This window comes from Aplidium turbinatum, chromosome 1 (genome assembly GCF_918807975.1).
Source record: "Aplidium turbinatum chromosome 1, kaAplTurb1.1, whole genome shotgun sequence".
NCBI lineage: Eukaryota > Metazoa > Chordata > Ascidiacea > Aplousobranchia > Polyclinidae > Aplidium > Aplidium turbinatum.
The window spans coordinates 20,306,814-20,322,425 of NC_137472.1; the positions used below are offsets into that span (position 1 = coordinate 20,306,814).

At 36.9% G+C, this 15,612-nt stretch overlaps 1 protein-coding gene across 1 annotated transcript; it reads left to right on the forward strand.

Annotated features, from left to right (window-relative positions):
• Positions 1 to 1,084: 1,084 nt before the first annotated feature.
• Positions 1,085 to 12,050, forward strand: LOC145780219 (adipocyte plasma membrane-associated protein-like). The gene is made up of 6 exons (XM_082591924.1): positions 1,085 to 1,391; positions 2,063 to 2,262; positions 3,162 to 3,389; positions 10,056 to 10,253; positions 10,661 to 10,808; positions 11,864 to 12,050. Exons 1-6 carry the CDS (start codon positions 1,135 to 1,137, stop codon positions 12,048 to 12,050), a joined length of 1,218 nt encoding a protein of 405 aa, XP_082448050.1. The 5' UTR covers positions 1,085 to 1,134.
• Positions 12,051 to 15,612: the final 3,562 nt, after the last annotated feature.

The window sequence follows — 15,612 nt, forward strand, 5'->3', positions numbered from 1 at the left end:
GACGGCTGCATATGAGCGCGCGTGTTAACTGCCGCGTCCGCTACAGGCCCTAGGATGTGAATTGTTTGTTTTTACTGCAAATCTTGTTGCTCTGCACTGAATATCGTGTAGTGATATTTTGATCTTGAAGTCTTTATGTAAATGTAATATTTTGATCTTGAAGTGAACTCTATTACCCACAGTATTTTTGTGGCAACACTGTTGACCGGTATCATATATTTCTTCTTCAATCTGACTTTCCCGTTTTCATTCAATCCACTTAAAATATTTTTTAATGGCAACATGTGGTGCTAAAACGAAATCAGCTTCACAGCAGAATCGATATATGACTGTTTTGAAAACAGCTCCATTTCCAAACAATTGTTTTAGTTAAGTCATTTGATTTTGGACCCCTCTATCTGACGGTTTCAGCTAACCCCTTCCCCCGTTCTGACGCATCATATGACATTTTGGTATACCCCCATTTAAAGGGTCAAACAAGTCTAATTTTAACCCAAGTAGAAAAAATTTGAATCATAAATCAATTAACAGTTATTTTCACCAAATGATTGATTGATTGATTGAATCTTTATCCTCGGACTGGGAAAGCTTCTTGCAGAGCTTAATCCTGGCAGTTTCGCATACTTGTAGAGGCTTTGAATCACTGACGCAGGCCCGGTCACCCAGATTGACAGAGTGAAGTTTCCGATTGTTGAAGTCTTGTTGCCAGGGAATTATTCCATCCATTAGATGCCACTGAATGGAGAGCAGTCCTTAACGTGCGATGCTCAAGCGCACACCCCGAGAGTCGAACCAGCGCCGCTTTGGATGTTGAAGTTTCTTCGTTGCAGAAGTGACGCGCTAACCAATTGAGCTATCGGGGCGGTTCTTAAATGTGAGCTTTCTGTGTGCTAGCGTTGAGACTACCCCGTGTGTACTACCCCCAGATACCCATTGGCCTCCGGCCATCGAATTGGCTGCTACGCGGCTGACTGACACAATGTCTTACCCCCCCTAACAAACTTTCTTAATACGCCACTGTTTGCTTAGTTAGCATCAAGGAACGTGAAATTAAAATACACATATTATATTATACAGTCTTTTATTAATTTGTTTTGAAAAAAATTGGCTATTTGATCTGAACAAAACATATTCATGGACAATAGAGAAGGATTGCATCAAAGAAAAAGACAAAGCAAAGTGCAAGACACTAAATCTTATAGAAATGTAGTTGCATCCTCCACATCAAACTATTCATTATTCAATATTCTTTTAATCATATTGTGTGTCTTTACATTTGTTTGTATTTTGGGATATATAAAATCACCAGTAAAGGCTCGTTCAATTGAAATCCAACCTGTTGAATTTGCTGGTGAATTTAAAATAAACACGAAGTTATCTCATGGAAGAAAGTAAGATTGTGAATGTGTATAAAACTGTATATATCTAAGTTATACACTACCTGTGTAGTTTTAAACAATTGGTTGATAGTGGGAATCTTTATTCTCATACTGAACGTTTTTTTGCAAAGTTAATCATTGAAGTTTTGAATACTTGTAGCGGCTTTAAACCACTGACACACTGACACAGTCACAGAGTTTGACAGAGTGGAGTCACAGCTTGTTAAAGAGTTTATGCCTGTGAATTATTCCATCTACAAAATGTTGCTGAATGAAGAGCAATTCTTGTAATGTGTTGCTCAAGAGCTAAACCAGCACTGTTTGGTCTTGCTATTCATGTACAAAGTTGAGTTCTTAACCAACTGAACCATCAGTGTAAAGGAGATTAAAGAAGAAATGTAATAATCTGTTGTAGAAAATTTTTCTATCTGGCTATCCATTCAAGTCTGATTTGTGAATGCTCATTTGTGCACTGGACATCTATCTTTCTTGATTGATTCATTGATGCATATCAAAATTTATGAATATCTACTCTAGTTACTCTTTGGCTTTGCTTAAGTGTGTTGAAATACAGTATTTGATTGCAAATTTGCTAATGGCTAGTGTTTTTTATATATATATATATAGGCCTATTGATGAACTATTTCATAAGTATATATAATATGATATATATTGGTTTATAGAATCCTGATGCCAGCTCCAGAAAGTATAGAAGAGGATGATACTGGGAATCTATATACTGGTTTACTTGATGGGAGGGTGGTGAAAATTTATCGATCATCTGAAGGTTTTATTGGTGAAGGGAGAATTGAAAATATAACCTCTGGGATAATAAATAAAGCAGAACTAACTGATATGGATGCTCTTAATGGCAGACCTTTAGGTATGCTTTGAATGTCCACTTTCTTGTGTTTGAAAGCATTATTACAATAATCCAAAACACTTTGAATCAGTAAGAAACTTTTCTCTGTATTAGAGATAGCAAATACTTTAAAAGATTTGATTGAGGAAATATTCCTTCAAAAACTAACTACCCAAGTTTTAAGTTATGCATGTTAATATACATGCAAGTTTTAAAAATATTAGGATACTTTTCCTAGTAGTTTTATGTAAACTTTCATGAAATCTATAGAAAAACAACAGTCATGCATGTTACTTCCTTATCCATGCTTAACTGTGTTGCCTTTTTGTGGTAATTTAAGTGTAGAAGGATTTAAAACTTGCACGATGATGATGTCATCATAAATTGCAATAACTTTTACCGGTATAATTGCAAAGGCTGTGTGTAGGTGCATCAATTGTTTTCTTATCTCACATGACCTGACCATTCCATTGATTGGTATTGAGCTAATTATGCCATGTTTTTCTTGATTTTTTTCTTGGGCTCATGGTATGGGACTGTGTATTGTGTGTAATACCTGTCCCAACAAAATATTTTTATAGCTTTGTTAAGACTATATATTTTTAGCTTCTGCAAATTGCAGTGCAAGTTTTTTGCTTTTAGCTTGTTAAGAGTTTCTTAATTTCTCCTGTAATACTTTTTTTCATTTGATACCTTTATTTATGGAGGAGCATGTGATATTGTCAAGATCTTTCTGAGGCATTGTGATACTTGACCTTAAGCTTTCAAACTATCGTCCAAGAATATAGGACATCATCATGTACACACTTAGTTTTTCCCTGTAAAAAATTGATGTAGCTACCTGCAAAGTGTATGTACAAGTTTGTGTTTGAGCCTATTTGATTATTCCAAGTGATTTTCTATTGTACCAATTTATGCAGGTTTACGCATACGAGGAAAGAAGTTGTATGTCATGGATGCTTATTATGGTTTTTATTTTGTTGATCTGGAAACAAAGGAAATTGAATTTCTAGTAAAACCAAGTGACACATCACCCAGGATGGCCTTTCCAGATGATTTAGATATTACAAGTGATGAAAAGTTTGTCTACTTTTCTGATGCATCTGATCACTATTCACTATTGCGTGTAGCTTACGAAGTACTTGAAGGTGAATCTAAAGTTCAGTTCTTGTTTGTATTTCAATTATCAAGTCAACAAATTTGTATCTATATTAAAACATGCAAATTAATATTAACAATACTGCAGACATAGGCTACTGTATCTCTGCTTTGGAAAAAGGTCAGCTCTCACCACTCGGCTGCATAGCCGAGTGGTGAGAGCGCTGGAACGGTAATCGAAAGGGCGTCGGTTCGACACCGCTCATGAGCATGCAGCTGTGTCTTTGGCAAGACACTTAAAGGCATGCCTGAAGGTGGACATGAAGATTGGCTTCCTTGCCTTCCCGTCCACTTAATCTAAATCTTCAACCCCCAGGTGTAAACCTGGATACGACAAACATATATATACAACAGTACAACTCGCCTACAGCGACCCATAAAGGAATCTTCCAAATAGTGTCACCGTAACGAATTTCACAATAGCCGAATTCTACCTAAAGTTTAAAAACAGAACTTTGCAACAGATGCCGCTATATAGCAAAATATCTGCATGTATAGTCGAATTCAACTGTACTGACTGTTAAACTCGTTACACAACGTAATGCCATGGTTCGAATGACGCGAACACGAATGACGCCATCGCAAGGCACGAATGACACAAGACCTGAATGCCGCAAGGCCCAAATACCGCGAGACTTAGTTATTGTTAATAAATTGTTTTTTTTAATACGATAGTAATTTCTTTTGCCACAGCAGCAAATTCAAGTTTCATTTGTTACACAAATAAAAATGTTAAATTCGTTTTTTTGCACTTAGCAAAATAAAGATGAAGATGCCACAAAGTCATTTGTTGCTTTTTAATCTTATTGGACACGTGTGCAGAAAAATCTCAATAATCAGAAACATCTGGCGAACTCAAAGTGTAAGTCCAGTCTTCGAAATTAGCCTCGGCAATCGGCAATTGCCGAGGTGATTGCCGAGGCAGATGCATGAATGGCACATTAGCCTCGGCAATAAAAATGCCGAGGTCTCACGAGCGCTTGTAAGGACCACAAGATTACAAAAATCACCCTCATTTTCTTAGACCACACCAGACCAGGAGGTTGATTCAATCTTACTATTGCTTGATGTTTTTATTTGGGTTACTTTCTACTTCGCCGGCGCTTAGTCACGTGCCCAGCTGGGAGAATTGAATCTTTTATAGAAATATCACCCTATTTGCATTGATTCAACGCCAGTAGACGTCAAATTATTATAAGCATTTACTCCTTATCGCGCTTCGCCTTCCGTTATCTCGTCCAGCTGTATCAAAAACGATCGCACCGCTTTCACAACGAACCACACAACATCAACAGACGTCGAATACATGTAAGTAATAGGTTAACGCGTTAACCTTTAGAGTGAGCTTTGTTAATTGCGGTTTGTGATAGATGTCTGGTTGCGTAACAACAACAGGTGCAATTTTATGCGCTGACAATGCTCATGTGAACTATAACAAAAGTTTGCAACTTTATAAATACTGGCTTAATTGCTCCGCAATAAGTTATTCTTTCATCGAATGCTTGTTCTTTACCAGTGTCATTGCCAATATAAGTCATGGTAAAGGAAGATACAGTTAAAAAGTGGAATTTACCTGCTATAGGTTATGAAACAGAGGGGACAGAAGGAAAAGTTAGTGTAGTATTTTGCAAAATTTGTAAAGAATTTTATGACGGAAACAATTCGAAATTAGAAAAGCTACGAAGCCCAATTAAAAAAGTAGTACAAAATTGGATAAATGGTACTTCGGCAGTAAAGAAAAGTAATGCTTCCGATCATATGACATCGCGCGTTCATGAACGGGCAGTTCTGCGTCTTCAAGCTTAAGCTTCAAGCGTTTAAGAAATGACGTCGTCGTCATCATTTCTTATTGGGCATTGTTGTTACGCAATACAACCGGTCGGGAAAATTAAATCGATTTGTGCTGACTCGAACGTTGAATCAACCCAAAATTAACATACTCCCCCCCCCCCCCGTGAGTTATTTAACATGAATTATCGTAACAGCGTGGGTATCGCGTTGCTCGCTTTATCGCTACTTTTAGTATTATTACATCACAACAAATCAAACAATGCAGTCTAGATAGACTACTCTATTATATTTTTCGCTTCTCGTTTTACATGTTGTGGTAGCCTACAATTTTTTCGTAATAAACGTTCACAGCAATTGCCGAGGCAATTTCAACTTTTGCCGTTTGGCCTCGGCAACGTTTTTGCCGAAGTAAAAATATGCTAATTTCGAAGACTGAAGTCTGGCTTCCCGCATTTAATCTCGTTCTTTCTTGCTTTGAACAGGAACAATACAGGAGGTCAGTTGCACTTGTAGGCTTTTTGCTTGTTAATTGACTCTGCATCTCTAGCTACAAATGTCGCTTGAGAAATACGGATCAAGCCTTAAAGCAGCCGGCGGCCATCGCGGCCATGGCCGCTAAGTAGTGCTTGAATGACCGCCGGTGCTACCTCCTCCGTCGGCCAAGTTTGGCCGCCGGTTTCTTCTAGCCAATTATTTAATTTCGCATTAGAATGATCGTGGATTAAATGTCGAAAATATGTAGTATCAAAGAGTGACGCAGAATTAGGCCAGTGCATCATAGTCACTACTGTTGTATTGAATATATCCAGCTGCGATCACCAGCGCTGTAAGTCTTGTTTGCAATTCCCGATGTTTATTTTAACAAAGTGTTAATCCGAAGTGCTAATTTACATCAGCTGGCAATATTGTCGTTTTTATATCGATTTAATGTTGTCGGACATTGAATCGTTGTTAAAAAGGAGAACTAGGTTAGTTGACATCCGTGGGTAAAACACATGTCTTCATAGTTTAGAACGCTGCGGGTTAGTGACTTCACACCCTCAATGGTGACATCATAACGGAGTAAATGGTCAGGTTTTATGAAAGGCGGTATGCAGTTGAAACAATTTACTGAGCTGCGAGCAGTTAAATCAATTTAGGGTCGTTAGATGGTCCCGCAGTATCGGATTACAATCCCGATAAAGCATTTAATGCGTGGTACAACGATTCTATTGCAGGACGTCGCCCAGACTTCAACAACGCTAAGTGATCATATTAACATTGTTGCAAGTTTAATGCTATTTACTTGTGCTATCGTTATTGTATTTTGGCCTCCAAGCACGCAGATTTAGCCGCCGAGAAGGAGCTCTTGGTAGGCCACGACGGCTGCCGGAAAAAAACACGAGTTTAAGGCCTGCGGATGCGGTGGGCCAAATTCCGTGAGAGTGGCCTTTGTTAACAGGAAGCGTGACCTAAAGGGAGCAGAATTTAGGTTTTGAATTTGTATGTACAGTTTTTATGCAATTCTCCTAGGTTTCGGCCAAATGTTCTCATAATTTGAATTTGTTAGTTAGAAATGTCAGGGTTGGCTGATTTAAATCAAATGATTTAAATCATTGATTTAAATCATGATTTAAATCAAACAATAAAAATCAAAAAAATCAATTAAAAAAATCAAATAATTTTTTATTTGCTAAAATAAAAATAAATACATCAACAAATGTTTCACTGCTTCTCTGTAATACAAAAGTTATATTTAAATACTTAAGGCTATAGGCCAGGGGTGGGGAACCTTTTTAGTATTGCGGGCCACATAAAATGAGAAATAACACAGGCGGGCCACTAAAATTTCGAAATTTTATTTACAGATAAAAAATGCAACGAAGTAGACAATGATTTATTTCACTTTCACAGCTAGTGGGATGGCTGAAAGTTTTTATTTTTGGTGAGTCGTGTCATGTCTGTGTGATGTCTGCTGACACGGAAGATGTTGCAACTCTTAACTACATCTCCACGTTTTTATCAGTCAGTCTGGAGCGAAGCCGACTTTTTGTTAGATTCAATTTGGAAAAAAACTGCTCGCAACGGTAGGTGCTTCCAAACAGAGACACATATTTCAAAGCATGTTTCCGCATGACTGGAAAATCATCAGCATTTATGTAGCGTTGATAAAAGTTGAGCAGTGGAATGTTTTGGTACATCGCTTTCAACGTAGGCTACCCTCACTCTGTGAGCTCTACTATTTCATGTTGGAAGTTACTATAGGAACATCAGTTGCAACCACATTGAAAGGAGAGGCAAAAATATCTAACTCCATTTCTTTACTCTTTATGTCCAAAAATCTTGCATTAAATGTCTCCATAAGATTGACACATACATAGGCAATGGGTAGCCTATATTTGGCTGTTGTAGAAAGCTTTTGCTCTTGCAAGGTAGGAAAATGTGCGGTGTTACTGTTTTCAAGTTGTACTTTCCACAGGTAATTTAACTTCAAATGATTTCACTTTTGCAAAAGAAAAAAAAAATTTTTTTACGAAATTTTGATGCGGGCCACATAGAACAGTTACGCGGGCCGCATTCGGCCCGCGGGCCGCAGGTTCCCCACCCCTGCTATAGGCTATGCATGTTTTGAAAGGCAACTTCGTTTACTTGGCAGTTCACAAACAGTGTTGTTCACTAAACATAGTTTTTGAGCAAGTTTTTTCCACTTTTGGTCTGGTTTAATCAGAAGTTCGAAATCGATTGAGCACTGCAAAAGCTGGCGAGCTTGTACTTATGTACAAACTTCTCAATGCAAAATAAACTGCAATTTTGTGTCATCTGAACTTTTATTGTTTTGGTATGATACGTCGGTAACATAATTATATTACACAGTTAAACTTTCTTTGCAAAAAGTCTGGTTGTAGGCTATGCATCAGTTGAGCAAAAAAGCAAAGTAATGTGTGCTCAAACGTAAGAAAAGATTTTAGTGTAGTGAGATGACAGTCTGAGACATACCTCAATCTCGATATGCACATTATGATTTAGTATAAAGCAACATATCACACCTACTTAAAAATATGTGCCATAACCTGACGCGACAATTTATCGAAAGACAATTTATCGGACGACAGTTCATTGAACGACAGTTTATCGAAAGACAGTTCATCGAACGACAATTCATCGAAACGACAGTTCATTGAAACGACTGTTTATCGAAACGACAGTTTATCGAACGACGAAGCACATATGCAATGGAATACTCAGGGGTTAGGGGATAATGGTTAGGGGCTAGGGGTAACTGGTAAGGGTTAGGTTTTCGATTAACTGTCATTCGATAAATTGTCGTTCGATAAACTGTTGTTCGATTAACTGTCGTTTCGATAAACTGTAGTTCGATTAATTGTCGTTTAATAAACTGTCGTTCGATAAACTGTCGTAGTACCGTGCAATAGACACTAGACAGGCTAGCCTACAATATGATAATAAAAATGATTAAACACTTGCAAAGCAAAGCCTTTCAATCAATCAAGGGGTTAAAAATAATTCTGCTATCTTACTAAAATGATCTCTTCCCCCAAGTAGACTCGACGCTTTTTTATATAAAAAAAATCAAAAAAATCTGATTTAAATCAAAAAAATCCGATTTAAATCAAAAAAATCCAATTTTTTTGATTTTTTTAAAAAAATCATGATTTTTTCCAACCCTGAATGTGGTACATGTTCCACCTAGGCCTTGGTTCCACACTCTTTTGTTTTCGGAGACGATCGATTTGGTTCTGATACGCATTCAAACAGCGATATTAAACTTGAAATAAATATTTAGTCATAGGCAACTTCTGGTCTACCTGTAACATATGAAGTTGTATCCATTTTCCAATAGACGCATTTGTATTAAAACCTAACCATTTTCACTTTATGCGCAACGTGAAAAAAAACTCATAACATACAAAAATTAAGGCATATCATACTGTATGCGCAATTTCGGAATGGCCCGTTTCGGTGAGTCCGATTCCTTAACGGGGGATTTTTTCATTTTTTTTTAAATTATTGGGTACCGTAGCCTAATTATCATTGCCGTTTTAGGGTTTGGGGTTAGAGGTTAGGAACTCACCGAATCGGACTCACCTAATCGGACTCACCGAATAGTAGCAGACCCGCGCAATTTTGCTAGACTCTTGGTTTTTCTGAATTCGATGTTGAAAAACTAATTATTAAAAGTAGGCTACAGTTTGTACAGTCACGAAGATGGCTGAACAAAAATAATAATATTTGTGAACAAAAATAATTAATTTGGCGTCTAGAATTTGTAAGCTATTGTCCATATGACTGAGTAACACTTGGTTGGTGCAAACCTCTAGGCAGGGGTTTTTAACCAGGGGTGCGAGACCTGTGCCTAGGCGGTGCGGGGATACTGAATTATCAAGGTTTGTTATGATATGATGTAAGAAGCAAAGTTGTTTTAGCAGGTTTCAACAAAAATTTCAAACTGTAGGCGACTATTACTTTTCAGCCAATCCTAGGAGGGGGTGAGAGAACTGGTTGGTAATTTCAAGATGGTGTCGACAAGGGAAAAGGTCAAGAGCCGCTGCTCTAGGGCTAGGCAATCTACTAAACTTGTATTAATAGTCTCGAAGTAGTCATCACAGATTGAACTATTAAAAAAACATTTAATTTTAGTAAGAAATAACCAAATCTCGCGTCATTGATGTATTGCGGCAATTGGGCCTTTTGTCATTCGTGCCTTGCAGCATTCAGGTCTTACGTCATTCATGTATTGCGGCATTCGTGCCTTGCGACCTAGGGATTGCGTCATTTGTGTTAGCGTCATTCGAACCGCGACATAAAGTCGTGGATCCATTAAACTCACTTCGTTTTATTGAATGTAACTTTTTATATTTTGAAAGGATCATGCACTGGTCGTGTGCTGAAATTCAACTTACAGACAAAGAAATTGCAGACCATTGCATCCGGACTTTGCTTTGCAAATGGAGTACAACTTACAACAAATGAGAAAATGGTGATTGTTCCAGAAACTGGGCGATACCGTATATCATGGATCGATGTGGATACTGGAAAAAGAGTCCATGTTCTGAGTGTTCCTGGTACAATGTCTCAATTGTTTTATTGTGGCATGTTAATTCATGTTACCCTGGAACGTGAAACTGACATTTAGTTGTTGGCAATTATATATATATATATGTTTAACTCTGCAGTGTCATGTGCATGTTGGAACAGTGTGACCAGCACTCAGAAAAACGTTGGTGTCACTGAGACCACTTAATGGTGTAAGCAGTAATGTGTAATGCAGTAATACACTTATGCAGTAATGTGCACTCATGATGATTACTGTAATACACCCTGTTATTTTCCAAGCATTACTGCAGACTCTCAATGACTTAGTGTGTAATCTACTGAAGATGAATCTTTGTGTAAAGATGATATGTGAACCTTTACAAGACTGGTGTTTGCCTACTGTAGTATGGACCATAAATGCCTGAATTTGTTACAGCCATGCCAGACAATGTTAGAAGAACCAAAAGAGGAACATATTGGGTCGGGGCCACAACCAAAATTTCACCAATGGTCAGAATATTGTACCAGTTTCCAATGCTTCGACAAATCATTGCTGGATTACTGCCGCATTCGTTGCTCATAAGGTACACTTTGCCAATAGGATTACCGTATTGATTAGGCTACCATTCAGGGCTGTAGAGTCGGGCGAATAATATATGGCTGCTGCTCCTGCTTCACTGTTGCCGGATTTGAACTTTCTCATTTTTTAAAATTTAATTTCACTTAAGCTGTGATTACAATTGAAATGGCGACTTTCAAAAAAACTGACAAGAACAAAAACTTACATTTTCCGGAGAAATTTTGAAGCGATGTAGACAACAACAAACACTTTTTTTAAAAACGATTGCAAACAAAAATTTTATTCATCGTTTTGTATCAAGTAAGTCGGAGTCGGCCTTTTTGACGACTCCCGATCACCCCAAAATCTTTCCGACGCCACAGCCCTGTTACTATCCGTAAAAGGACGATTATGACTTTCATCTGTAACAATAGAACTTCCAACTTTTCATCACTAAGAAACAAGAATTTCTATCAGGCGATCGCTTGTTGAAACACTTCCAACAATGCAAAGATATACTGTAAAAAATTGCAATTGCAATGATATATTATACATACAGCCCCCAAAATTCGTCTACCCGGCCCCCAAAACTGTGTAAAAAAATGTGATATATATAGTATACACTGAATAAAAACCTTATCCAAAGTGATGCTTCAAGAGGTGTTAAAGTATTTGATTTGCCATTTTCTTTCCATGTTTTCTACTAACACTTTGTGAAAATAGCAATTTTTGAAATATTGAGTATCTGTAACTTTGGGAGTTTGGGTTAATAATGAGTCTTTATTCCACTACCAATTTTTCTGCAACGATCGAACATGTAAATTGTTGCTCACAGCTGAAAAAATCACACCCACTCTGTTGAGTGTTGAATCACGACCACTGGTTGCAGACTGTTGAGCAAAATGGTTACAAGGCCCGAGAGCGTCTTTTCTCACAGTCACCTGGCCCTTTTTCAAAAAATATTGGCGACCTCTGCTTTAAGGCAGTGAATCCAATAGACTAAGTTACCTTAACAGTCCTCTTCATCATTCTCGGGATCTTCAGAAGGTTCTGATTCAAATAAAATCATGCTTTTTGCAGAATACCAGATAGAAGACATAGCATGATATTTGAAGTGGATGATTCTGGAAACATATTGAACACACTGCACGACCCAAACGGTGATTTAACCAGTGGAATTTCACAAGCCACCGATTTAAGCGATGGCCGCATTGCCTTGGGGACATATTCTGGCCCTCACCTGGCACTGGCAGACAGAGAAAAATAGTTTTGTTACTTCATTTAGGCAAGAAGTATTTTTGGAAAGAAATGTAATGTTATGAAAATCTTGTTGTATATATATAATGCGTGCGCGGACATTTTGCTGAAAGACAGTTTGCCGAAAGACATTTTGCCGAATGGACTAATTGCCGAAAGGACTAATTGCCGAATGGACAAATTGCCGAAACAATTTGGAAAAAATTACTTTGAAGTGACACAAATTCTCGTTACTGTGCAATCCCTGCTGTGCAAGCAGTGCCTTTGAAATAGAATTACTTTGCTACTATGTGTTTGCCTAAAAGTTACTTTTAAGCGACACCAAGTCTCGTTACTATGCAAGCAGTGCCTTTGAAATAGAATTACTTTGCTGCTATTGTTTGCCTAAAAATTACTTTGAAGCGACACCAAGTCTCGTTACTATGTAAGCAGTGCCTTTGAACTGCTTTCGACCAACGAGTCTCCATCACACACCCCACGATACGTCGACTGACAGAAAAGTTCGATTCATACCGACAACCAGTCTGTGTCACATTTCGCTGTTACTGTATAATGTTAACTTTTGAAAGCAAAAATGTCTTTTCGCGATGTTGCAACTGCTTATATTTTGTATTACTTTTCCAACTATGTCCATTTCTTATCAAGCTTGTCAACTTTGCTCTGCATTGAGCAATGCGCAAGTAGGCTACGAGGTGCAAACTATGGAATGCTTTTCTATTGGAAACCTTGTTGTAACGTCTGAAAGCTTAAACAACAGCATACCCCAGGTCAAGCAGTAGTCGATTGCAAACAAAAAACTCTTTTTTTTCTCGCAAAAATTAAAAATATACACTGGATTTTCAGTCGTCTCGCAATCCTTCGAAAAACGGCTTTCGACCCCCAGGTTTAAAATCTCTGTGCTACACGGTTCATCTTAGTGAAACATAATGTTCCATTTCATTAAAAAAAAAAAAAAATGTTCCATTGCACCTGCTCATTATTTTTTACCATGGTATTGTTACCACACACATGACCTTTGGAGTTACCGCTAGCTATGTCACATTTTATGAGCTATTTCTAAAAGGCCTATTTTTGTTTCCTTGATCTTTTCAAAAGTAAATAACTACAGTCTGTGTTTGTTGAGGTTACCAACAGTCCGGAAAACTTGTTGCAGTTTTTTTGGCTTGATAATACTACAAACAAAAATGGTTAAACTTCACGCACAACTACCACCAATAGAGCACTGCATGCAGCTGGAGCTCCGCAAACTCAAACAAACTTCAATGCTATAATGCAAACCAGTCAATCTACACTACATGATTTAACGGAAATTTGGAAAATATTTGGACGTAAATTTCAATATTATTACCGAAGATCTTAGAATGTACTGTTGTATCCTAAAACTAGGGCTAAAGTTGGATTTGAAAAAAATGCCGATTATCTCCCTACTGTAAGTGCAGAGTGCAGATTCACTAAAAAATGATGTGCGATATAATTTTTCAAACTGATGTCGTATAATCAAATTTGAATGATATAGAACAAAACTAAAACAACTGCAACAAGTTTCCTGTTCTGTTAGTAACCTCAATAAACACTACGGTTCTTTACTTTTGAAATGATCAAGAAACCAAAAGCAGGCCTTTTAGAAATAACTCACAAAATGTGACATTACTAGCCGTAACTGAAAAGGCCATGCCACACATAATAAGTGATAGCCATGAAGTGCGAAAAGTGATGAATTAACACTGCCATTATATTGTTATACAAACATTCGAGGTTGCTGTAAAAAATTATAATCAAAAATATATTGCTTTGAGTCGATAGAAACTTCATTGATTGTGATCTCCCTTTAATGTTGAAATACCGGTTTTGAATTAGTGCAACTTAAGGGATTATAGTTGTGTGCAATGTACATTCGCAATATAGCAACACCATATCGATGTGAAGAGACATTGTAATTTTTTTGTACTATACTGTAACATATTCTTCACACATGCATTTCACATCGCCTACAGCTGCAGTAATATTTTAATGTACCGGATATTTTTAATATTTTTCTCATATTTATTGAAACATAAATTATGTTACCGCGCTATAACTAATCTAAAATGAAAAGCGAAAGCCTGTTAATTCATGTCACCAATCGAACGCCTCTTTTCCGTTGTCTTCATAAATCATGTTTATTATGGCTACCAATTATCGTTGTGTTTTTTTGTTGAAGATCAAATTCTTGTCACGATGATTTATAACTTATAGCGAGGGAAAATTTTGCATTTTTTTACAGTTTTAAGCACTTTTAGCTTTCGAAATATTCAAAACCTGCAAGTAGGATGTCAGCATTTTTTTTTTTCAGAAATGCAAAGCGACTTTTAAAAAAATATCTAACTGCATTTTTTCAAGTTTTGTGCCAAAAAAAATGCTGAAAAAAACATGAAATTTATTTACTTCAAAGTACGCTGTGTGTTCGGAATGTCGACTTAAATCAAACAGTGACTCATCGCCACCTAAGGTATACGTCTTGATTTGTCACATTCTGCAGAATTTTCGACATTTTGCCAACTTTTGGTAACTGTCTAAATGAATTTTTTTTAATTTTATTTTAACGTCTTTAGGCTACTGACTTTTCCAGGTAACACAATGGGTTCTGACCGTGGCGGTTCTAACACCATCAGACGTTGAAAAACAAAGACAATTTGATTTCGAAAATTTCAGTTAGACTTTTAATCGCTTTTTAACAGTTTTGATTGATTGATTGATTGATTGACATTTTATTTGTTGCGAGTATAAACACACATATTCAACAAAATCGGATAAAACAAACGATAACGTAAAATGTGTTATGTGTGGATACTGCAACGGGTGGCTGCGAAGTGACCTGGAAGGTCTTCTAGTCGAGCAGCCACCCTCAACAAAAGAAAAAGTAACAAATTAAACATCAATGAAGCGAGGCAAAAGAATCTAAAACATAAATTTACGGTATAATTGCTTGAATGAACACAAAATACATCATGTAATATAAGTTCTACATAGTCCTGAAGATCATCATTGGTAAAATGATAGTAGTAAACTTTTATAAATTTTTTTAAATGAATTAGGTGATTTTTTTCTTATTTCCAATGGGATTGAATTCCAAATTTCCACTCCTGTATACTTGAAACTACGTTGAAGTATTGAAGATGAATATTGAGGAACATAAAAATTATCCTTGTCAATTGCATTTCTGGTATTGCGAGAATGTACATTTTTTGCTTTTTTAAAATAATTAGAAAAAGTACATGGTAGTGAATTGTTTTCATATTTGTGCATTAATTTTGAAGTTTCGAGTTTGAACAAATCTTTTATTTTAAGAACATTTAGTTGTTTAAAATATGGAGTCACGTGATCGGACCATCGACCTCCCGCGACTATTTTTATTGCTTTGTTTTGGAATGTTTGGAGTTTGTCGACATGCGTCTTAAAAGTGGAACCCCATATTGATATTGCATATTGTATATGAGGATGCACAAGCGAGTGATATAATTGAAGTCTTGTTTTCGGAGGAATGAAAGATTTCAATTTATACAAGATGCCGACGGACCGAGCAAGTTTCAATT

Excerpts from the sequence above, each read along its gene's own strand:
- LOC145780219 (XM_082591924.1), top strand. The coding sequence starts at position 1,135 with ATGGACAATAGAGAAGGATTGCATCAAAGAAAAAGACAAAGCAAAGTG. Across the intron at positions 2,263-3,161 it reads TCTTAATGGCAGACCTTTAG|GTTTACGCATACGAGGAAAG; the intron begins GTATGCTTTGAA and ends CAATTTATGCAG. Across the intron at positions 10,809-11,863 it reads CCGCATTCGTTGCTCATAAG|AATACCAGATAGAAGACATA; the intron begins GTACACTTTGCC and ends TGCTTTTTGCAG.